The sequence below is a fragment of the Apaloderma vittatum genome, unplaced genomic scaffold, assembly GCF_000703405.1.
Source record: "Apaloderma vittatum isolate BGI_N311 unplaced genomic scaffold, ASM70340v1 scaffold27701, whole genome shotgun sequence".
Taxonomy (NCBI): domain Eukaryota; kingdom Metazoa; phylum Chordata; class Aves; order Trogoniformes; family Trogonidae; genus Apaloderma; species Apaloderma vittatum.
The window spans coordinates 59,489-69,261 of NW_009697806.1; the positions used below are offsets into that span (position 1 = coordinate 59,489).

Sequence of the window (9,773 nt, forward strand, 5' to 3'; positions counted from 1 at the left end):
AAATAAATAAAAATGTGGAGGATAGGTGAATCAAGTGTTTCATTCAAAACCTCAGTTCTTGGAAGGAGGGGAAAATAAACCGAAGTATTAAAGCAGAGGGCAGGGAGGGCTGAATGCAATCTTCTTGCTCAGCAAAGTTACTTTATTTACTTTAAACTTGAAGGGAGGTGTCCGTAAGTGTGGATGGGCAGCTTCTCTTGGCCCTTAGCATGTCGCAGGACATGCCCGCGGCTTTGCAGGTCCCTTGTTGCTCTCAGGCTTCTTTTGTCGTCAGGCAGAGAGAACAGTCAGGGCTGCAGGGACAGGCTGCGCTGCCCGTGGGGGAACTGGGTCCCATCCAAATAACCTATCATTGACTCCTTGTTTTCTCATCTTGGCGAGCTTCAACTTGGGAAGTTTGGATGCACGAATGTTTCCCACATATGCTTCTTGAACCGCGGTAAATATTTGGGCTCCTTGGGCTTGCTGAATTCAGCCAAAGGATCAGTACTTGTCTGCATGCGCGGATGTGGGAGCAGAGGAGTAGGCTGTCCAGCTCCCACCGTCGCAGGCGATTGCAGTGTGGGATGACCTCTGCAAACAATTCTTAAGGTTAGGGAAGGGGAAGAGCTGTGCAGCGAGTCAGGCTGTGAACTGAAGGCGGTTAGCTAGGGATGATGCCCGGGGTTTGTGTAGTATTGGTTGACTCTACAGCTTAGACCTGTGGGACATTTCTGCCGTGAATTCTTTTTGTCCTTTTGGTATAAGTTTTTAGAAAAAAACTTATAGCAGGGGAAAAAGGTTGGTCTTGAAGTCTTCCCTCAAAATCTGCCTGCTTGCTCCAAGCAGTTCCTGAACACATGCAGTATAATTTATCTGAGCTGGGCCCATAGGTTCCTTCAGTCATGCCCTACAATAACATGGTAGAACCTGAAAACCTCTTGTGAGTCCCATCAGATGCAGACTATTGTAGACTGGGATGATGAAATGAGGCTGTATATCATAGAATCATATAAAAAATCGTGTTGGAAAAGACCCTTGGGATCATCAAGTCCAACCATTGACCTTACACTACAAGTTCACCCCTAAACCATATCACCCAACACCGCATCTAAATGACACTTGAACACATCCAGGGATGGCGACTCAACCACCTCCCTAGGCATTCAGTGTCATAGGTTATGGGCCCAGGGGTGACATCCTTTAACAGGGCACCTTGCTGAGTGCATGTTCGTCCTAACAATGAAACCCCCAGAGGAGTTGTCTGTTGTGCCTGGAATCTCTCTTAGGGTATTGGTAAGTCATAGTCTTACTCCAAGACTAGTTTGTGTTGCATTTATTCACTCTTTATTGCTTGTAAGAGACTTTTTTTCCCTGCAAAGCACATTCATCAAGGCTGTGCAGTCAAAACTTCCAGGGCACTGTAGAGTTAATACAAAAGAAATCTGCATGTAAAATTTCAGTGTGGTTTCTCTGAAGCTGATAACTACAAGACTGACACAGTATCACCAGGGTTTGGTCACAGGCAAGTGGTGTAACGTAGATCATACATAAAATACACTACTTCAATAAATCAGGTAATGTTCCCATAGCTGGAGCTGTCAGCTGTGAGTTTAGAATGTAGAAAATCACACTTATATTGATGTAAAGTAATGCAAGAGCTTAAGGGCACTTCAGAGGTGTTTGATCATGAGGGGAAGGGGATGCTACCATTATTTCTATTCATCTTCTGTCTCTGTTTCACTTTTTTCTCCCACTCCAGGACCAGGAAGAAAATAAAGGAGCCACTAGCTGGCCAGAGTTTTATATCGATCAGCTGAATTCCATGGCTGCTGTAAGTATTTCCCCAACACTTTGGTGCTTGCAAACCCCCAAAGAGGGCAGCAGCACAGTGGCGACATTCTGCAGCAGGTCCAACCTTGTGCCCAAGGGTGTGACAAGTGTTGTTTATGGAGGCAATGTCTTCTGCTAGACCCGCAGATACAGCCGCAAAACAGAGGTGTTCTCTACAGCACACAGGGCATTCAGCCTGGGCTGGGAGGCAGATGCCAAACAGCAGCTGTAAAGAGCTGTAAAGAGCCTGGGAGCAGCATGGAAAATAGCACAGAAAAACATCATTTTTCTTCTTTTTTCCCCTATGTTTGCCCTACTGTCATGGGGCCAGAGTGACAGGGAAGGTAGGGCTGAGTGGGGCACTGGGGACAGAGGCAGGGAGCAGTGGGCTGTGATCCAGGAGGGAACATGCTGCTCCCCTCCAGGAATGTAGGGATGCCCAGGGCTGGCCACAGGCTGCTGTCCGGTTGAAGCCCTGAGTCTGAGCAGAACTTGTCATCAAAGTCTGCCAGATGTCCGGAGGGTGGCTTTGATCTCCTTGATACACTGCCGAAGAGGAGCTGGGTTAAATGCAGGGGTCAGGGAGAGACCCTTTTTCCCTCCTTTGCTTTAGCCTCTGGTGCTGGCAGGGCTCACCCTGCCACCTCTGAGGGCCAGGATGGTGCAGGAGGCACCTGGGGTGTTGCTTTAGCTGTGGCCTTCATTGCATGAGTTGGGGTGAGCAAGCTGTACCCTGTGCATGCTGGGAGCTGCAGGCAGCCGTGCTACCTGGGTAGAGCCATGGGGGACAGTGTCCCAGTCCCCAGCACCAGCTGGATAGCAACATCCAGTGAGGGAGATGCCAAGGGCGTCCCATGCACACAGCCACTGTCCTCAGCTGAGATGCACACCGGTGGGTTGCACTGGGAGACCTGGGAGCGACAGAATTGGTGAGACCCACCTGGGTGACCCCAGCAGGGCTGCAGCATCCTGTCCCCTGCCCCGGTAGTAACGTGTCCCCTGAGCCCTCTGCAGGGGCACATGGGTACCTGTTGGGATGCATGAATACTAGGGGAGGCTAAAGGACCCCTCCTTCTCCCCTGCCCCCATTTAGCACCTTCCCTTTGTGGACCCCTAGTTAGCATCAGCTTATCCCCCTGCATCCTCACAGCCCCCTCCAGCCCTGGGATCATCCTCTGGAAAGGCATCAAGATTCACATCACCCCAGTGTTACCTGCAGCATCTCTGAGCAGGGTTCAGCTGGACACTTTCTCATGGGATACTGTGATGCACTTTCTTTTTTCTGGAGGATTGTAGGCATATGCCAGGATTTACATCCAGAGACCATAAGTTGGGATGTTCCTCTCCTGAACTGCAGCCTTTCCTTCTCTTTGCTCTGAGTCTGAGGGGTTGCAGGGGGACAGTCATGAGCATCCTCCAACATGGGCTTGTCTGGATGAGTTGCAGGTCAGCAATTTGGAGTGACACTCTCCTACCTAGAGGGCGTTAACTCTTGAACTTAATGATCACTCAGGACAATGCTAAGTGTGTCCTCTCGGGATGGTGATCCAGCTGTCCCGTTTGTCTCTGCCTAAAGCATTATGCTCACCCTGCTGTCCCTAGTCCAGGCTGTCTCCTTGCAGACCACAGGGGGATTTTCCTCACTGTTCCTTGTCCCAAGTCCTGCGATTGCCATAAGGATCTGGACATTCAGACTTCCAGAGTTGATTTAAGGTCCCAGCTCCATCCCCATGGCTTGGCACAGTGGGCAGTGGGTGCTGCCACACCTCTGGCATGAGCTTTTCAGGGAAACCAGCCCCCCCTCACATCTGCCTTTCTCGCTTTGCAGAGAAAATCACTGATCGCCTTGGAAAAAGAAGACGAGGAGGAGAGAAATAAAACAATTGAAAGTTTGAAGACTGCACTGCGGACAAAACCAATGAGGCAATTCCCTTCTGTTTCCTGGCTTTATCGCTGTGGTCATGGTTCTTGATTCATGTCCTGTGGCGGATGGGGGGTTAAATAGAAACATAAATGGGGCCTGCTCAGGACAAGGGAGGCAAGGACCCTGAAATGCCGCTTGGTTTTTTTGATTCATCTCTTGTCATTTCGACTCTTTTCCTTGGTCCTTTTAGCAGCCAAGAGCCACCAGGACCTTTGCATCTGTTCAGGCAAATCAGGCGACTTCTGATGGGTTTTTTTTTTCAAATTTGCTTTTGTTCTCATTGGAACAGAATATAAAAATTCCTTCCAGATTGAATTTGTAAAAAAAAATAATATCCCATTTTTGTTGGTCAACAAGGCCTTTTGTTTCAACATTTCTTGCACTTTTTAAAGGGATAAAATCGCATGAATCTTCAGGCTTTTATGAAATAGAGGAAAAAAAGCTTTGCTAGGAGGTTTTGATGGGGAAGATAAACAAAGGGTGGGACTCTTTCGGAACGCCTGCAGTTTTTCCTAAATTCGGTTTCTCTGGAGTCTTTGTGCACACATCTGCAAAACCTTTAAGATGCCTTAGGTCGACATTTTCTGATGGGAAAATGTTTCATGACCCAGTCTGGTTATGGAAGAAACAGCTATTGCTTATAATTACATTCCCCGCTTCTGTTTCTGTTTTGCAACGCTTCTGGTGATGGTACTTGCTAAGAAATTCCTGGGGTTGAGGGTGAGCACCCAATTTCCATGGAACCTGGACATCTTGGGTGCTGGCTCCCTGCAGTCCCCTGGGAGCAGGGCTGCTACCCAGCCATGAAACTCTCCAAAGTCCTTGAAAGTGTTTTGCGAGTCTGTCTCCCTGGAATTCAGAAGGATCCAGCAGGCTTTATAGACAATTTTACCTGTTGGACTTGCTTTTGCTCCCAGGGAAGTGAACATCAAGCTTCCTGTTGACTTTGGCTGAAAGAAGAGCAGGCTTTGAAGCGGAGAAATCAGTTTTCCCCAAGCCTGCAATTACCCCTTTTGTTGCTGCGCATTGGCATGGCTCGTTTGGAATTAAAATCATCCCAGTGCTGGGATGTTCTTGCTCATTTGCTTTCAGAGCCTGTGCCTTTTGCCAGAGGAGAATACACCCAGCCTGGATGGCATCGAGCGGGGAGATCCTAAAATGCTTGAGCAGCGTGCAGTGTTCTGCTTGCCTGCTCTCGTGGAGCTGTGTGGGACACTGCCCTGTGTTTACTGTCTGCTTTCTATTTATCAGCATTATAAGTCATTGTAAAAAAGTCGGAAATCCCTTAAAATCGGTGAGATGTGCCTAATGATGGAGGAGGATGTGGAGGCAGGTTTTGAAATTCTCCAGAGAAGGAGACTCCACAACCTCTCTGGGCAGCCTATGCCAGGGCTCCATCATCCTCACAGCGAAAAGAAATTTTTCCTCATGTTGAGGTGGAACTTCCTATGTCCTAACTTAAAACCATTATTTCTTGTTCTACTACTGGGCACCACTGAGAAGAGATTGTCTCCTCCCCTTGACACCTACCCCTCAGATACTTCTGTACGTTAATAAGGTCCCCTCTCAGCCCCAGTTCTCTCAGTCTCTCTTCATAGGAGAAATGTTCAAGTCCCTTAATCATAGCCTGGACACGTTCCTGTGTGGCTGCCCTAGGGGATCCTGCTCCGCAGGGGGGTTGGACCAGATGATCTCTAGAGGTCCCTTCCAACCCCGAACCTTCTGTGATGCAATGATTCTATGATTCTGTGATTCTATGGTGAGGCAAGAGAGGTCTGGCAGGCATCTGACAGGCTCAGCCAACTTTGGGGTGTCTGCAGATGATGAAAAGAGAACTTCAGAGCTTAGGAACTTCTTCCAGTCCTGTGCAAAACTGGTCACGAGCAAGTGGGATTTAAGACTCAGGCTGGGGACTGGGAAGGTTTTGCAGCAGTGTGGCTGCAAACTCCTAACCGCCACCGTGGGGCTTGTGCTGATGGCTGGGATAGCTGGTCCTCTTCCAAATATCCTAACTCTGGACAAACTTCTGCAGATGATGCCTGGTTGCCTACACTACCAGGCGCTGATTAAGTTGATTTTTGCAACCTCATTCCTGTCTCTGGGCCACAGGAGTCCTGCAGCCTTTCTGCTATCCAAATTCCGGGGAAAAAAAATTTAAAAAGTCCTGGGTTTACAACAGCAGACAATTCAGCCTTGTTTGAGGGTAAAAGGACCTTTACCTTTTGGTTTTAAAGTTAAAAACCTTCTTTCTGACAGGTTTGTAACCCGGTTCATCGACCTGGATGGCTTGTCGTGTATCCTGAACTTCCTCAAAAGCATGGACTATGAGACAGCAGAGTCTCGAATACATACCTCGCTCATTGGATGTATAAAAGCACTAATGAACAACTCCCTGGGCCGGGCTCACGTCCTGGCCCATTCGGAGAGTATTAACGTAATCGCTCAGAGTCTGAGCACGGAGAATATTAAGACGAAGGTGGCAGTGCTGGAAATCATGGGCGCTGTGTGCCTGGTTCCCGGGGGCCACAAAAAGGTACTGGAGGCGATGCTGCACTACCAGAAATACGCCAGCGAACGGACTCGTTTTCAGGTATGCGGGTCTCGAGTCACCCCTCTGCTCCCAAAATTTGGCATTCTTGCCCTTTCTTCCTCCTGGATGTCTAAATTCCACTTGCAAATGATTTATTGTGGCTGCTTGCAACTTAGATACTCTGGGAATTACCCTAGAACCATGTCTGGTGAGGTCTGCAGCTGAGCAAAGAGTGAGGAACAAATCACTTAAGGCAGCACTCCCCCTCCCAAGAAAAATGCTGGTGGTGGATCACTGGGATCACAGCTCTGCCAGACTGCAGCATGTCTGGATGGGCTGATGTAAGCCAAAACGGATGCTGGGGTGGGCTGTGTTACAGCAGACAGCACCTGATGGTCTGTCACCAGTGGATTGCTACAGGAGCTGTAGAAGCGTCATGAGGAGTTGTTCCTGCAGGTGTCCCTGGGCTGTTCATGCAACACTGGGGCTCTCACTGGGCATTTAACTGGTGGTGTGTGTTTGGCAGACGCTGATCAATGACTTGGACAAGAGCACAGGGCGGTATCGAGATGAAGTGAGCCTCAAGACAGCCATCATGTCCTTCATCAATGCAGTCCTGAGCCAGGGGGCAGGCGTGGTGAGCACCAGGGCTCTTTGGAGAGGGAGGTGTTTTGGTGGGTTTGGGGCAGTTTTATTTCAGTAAGCTTTCTGAGCACGTGCACCTTGCTGTGTTGACCCCACAACTGTCCCTTTCAGGAAAGCCTGGATTTCAGACTCCATCTGAGATACGAATTTCTCATGCTCGGGATCCAGCCAGTCATTGATAAACTAAGAGAGCACGAAAATTCAACCCTTGACCGGTGAGTAGTGACCCCCAGCCCACTGGTTATTTTTGCCTGTGAATTGTGCCCTTGTTTTCTGGTTTTTGGACTGGTCCTTTGAGGAAAGCCTGTGGGTCTAGCCTCACTCCTCCTGAGGGAGTTCTTTGCTGTTGGCAGAGAGGGAGGGGAAAACCCCGGTGTGGTTTTGCTGTGCTCTAACATAAGGTTGAGCTGGGAAGGATGTGCCGTGAGAGGCCTGGGGGATGCTGCCAACCCTCTTCCTCCTCTTCTCATCCCAGAAGGCTCCGTGGACAGGCTGTAATGACTGGGAGCTCAAGACTGAATATCCAGCTGATGTTTCTAGTCCTGCTTGTCTCTGGGCAGCTGCCAGACTGGCTGCTTGCAATTTATTAATTGTCACATTTGTAACTGCTTTTAACAGTCTTGGGTTTTACCCCTTTCTTTTCTCAGGCACTTAGATTTTTTCGAAATGCTTAGAAATGAAGATGAACTGGAATTTGCCAAAAGATTTGAGCTGGTGAGTACGAACATTGCATGAGCAGACGCCGGCACTCAATGTCATGGTTCCTTTCAAAAGGACTTCCATGACTTGGGACAAAGTACAATCTCCTGGATCAAATTTGGAGGTTGGAAATCTGTCTCCCCTTGCCTTGCTCTTTTGCAGCCTCCATCTTGCAGCGTGCTTCACCCCACTGCTCCTCTAGCTGCTGACCAGCACCATTTACCCCTTGCAGGGCAACGGGACTTGTCTGTTCCTCAGGCATGGGGTGGGGATGGCTTGTCGGGTTTGGAAGTGAGACTTGGGAAACAGGCAATGCCATTGCTGGTCCTATGGCCTGATCTTGCTCGTTCCTGTCCACAGGTCCACATTGACACCAAAAGTGCGACTCAGATGTTTGAGCTGACGAGGAAGAGGCTGACACACACCGAGGCGTACCCGCACTTTATGTCTATCCTACACCACTGTCTCCAAATGCCTTGTGAGTCCTGGGGGCAGGCGAGGAAATCCACGTCTGCCGGGGGCTTGGCAGCCCACGTCTCCTTCCCAGGGGTGGCAGTGACCTCCCTGCTGCTCCCCACACTCATTGCCCATTTTCTCCCTCCAGATAAAAGAAGCGGCAACACTGTCCAGTACTGGCTGCTGCTCGACAGGATCGTGCAGCAGATTGTCATCCAGAGTGACAAAGGGCAGGACCCTGACGCCACTCCCCTGGAAAACTTCAATATTAAAAACGTCGTCCGAATGTAAGTATTCTCCCACCTTTCGTGGGGCTGGCTGCTGAGCAGCCCCAACATGGGCTGCCTTCTGCTCCAGCGGGTGAGCAGGCCCAGAGTGGGGCTTATCCCTGCCAGATTGGCATCACTTTGACCTCTTAAGCATGATGTGCAGGTGAATTAAGCTCAGCCTCTCTGTCTTCAGTGAGCTACTTCTCCCAACTGCTGCTTTTGCTGTTGCTCATTCGTCATTTACTGACACCCAGGGATGTTTCTGCTCCTCGGATGGACAAGCCAGCATCCTTGGAGCTGCTGAGACAGCATTGCATCCCAGCCCACGAAACCCTGCCAGGAGAGGCAGAGCAGGGGAATTGGAAATACTAGTTTGAGAGCCTTAAACCTTGCTGGTAATGGTTGCTTGTTTACTGCATCAGGATTGTCACACATGCTACATGTCTGTTCCTTTTAGGTTAGTCAATGAAAATGAAGTGAAACAGTGGAAAGAACAAGCAGAAAAAATGCGGAAAGGTGAGTGATGGAGAGATAAATGACATTAACTTTAATGTTAGCTAATTGGACAATGTATACATGTATTTATCTGGATGCACTCAGCAGGTTTTATGCAGTAGCTGAGATAACATCATGTTATGGGGCTTACAAGGGAAATGGGCAAAGCAGATACTCATTTTTTCATAGGGAGGCCCTGGCTGCAGTATTAAGGCACAGCACACGCTCCTTTTTCTTAACTGTGCAACTTCTCTGCGGGGCAGCGTGGGGGTCAGGCCCTCACATGCTGCCGTTCGCCCAAAGGGAGTGTTTGTCACCCAAAAGTGGACTCATGGGGCTGTTTCAGAGCACACTGAGCTTCAGCAGAAGCTGGAGAAGAAGGAGCGGGAGTGCGACGCCAAGGCCCAGGAGAAGGAAGAAATGATGCAGACACTGAACAAGATGAAGGAGAAGCTGGAGAAGGAGTCCAGCGAGCACAAGCAAGTCAAGCAGCAGGTTGCAGATCTCACGGCGCAGCTCCACGAGATGAGCAGGGTGAGGCCCTCAACTTTCTCCCCATTGTGACCCAGTCTCAAACCCTCTGCAAGCACCATGGGGGGATTTATGGAGGCTGAGCTGCATGAGGGACTCAGAAAGGTGCTTTTTGGGAGGGCCACCAAGATGGCCATCCGTGGTGACAGGGTGATTTTGCCTCTCCAGCTGCAATCAGTCAGGATTTCTGAACCCTTTGAGTGCTTCCTATGTGGGTTAGATTTGGCCGAAAATAAATAACGTTTCTTGCGTGGTGTCCCCTAGCTCTGTATGACTGATTCGCTCTCCTTTTTCTCTCCCAGAGGGCAATCTGTGCTGCTGGACCTGGGGGACCTCCCTTGCCACCAGGAGCTCCTGGTGGCCCTTTATCTTCGCCAGCTCCTGGATCCCTTCTTCCCCCTCCACCACCACC

General features: G+C 49.7%; 1 protein-coding gene across 1 annotated transcript in view; it reads left to right on the plus strand.

Annotated features, from left to right (window-relative positions):
- LOC104280206 (disheveled-associated activator of morphogenesis 1) overlaps positions 1-9,768 on the plus strand; it is a gene marked incomplete at its 3' end in the record, with an annotated part of 50,688 nt that extends 40,920 nt beyond the window's left edge. The window contains exons 4-14 of the mRNA XM_009877781.1: positions 1,742-1,813; positions 3,641-3,735; positions 5,993-6,326; positions 6,793-6,903; positions 7,023-7,126; positions 7,559-7,625; positions 7,971-8,088; positions 8,215-8,353; positions 8,793-8,851; positions 9,177-9,364; positions 9,664-9,768. Coding sequence (XP_009876083.1) covers positions 1,742-1,813; positions 3,641-3,735; positions 5,993-6,326; positions 6,793-6,903; positions 7,023-7,126; positions 7,559-7,625; positions 7,971-8,088; positions 8,215-8,353; positions 8,793-8,851; positions 9,177-9,364; positions 9,664-9,768 — 1,392 coding nt within the window. The remainder of the gene's footprint in view (positions 1-1,741; positions 1,814-3,640; positions 3,736-5,992; positions 6,327-6,792; positions 6,904-7,022; positions 7,127-7,558; positions 7,626-7,970; positions 8,089-8,214; positions 8,354-8,792; positions 8,852-9,176; positions 9,365-9,663) is intronic.
- Between the last annotated feature and the right edge of the window lie 5 nt (positions 9,769-9,773).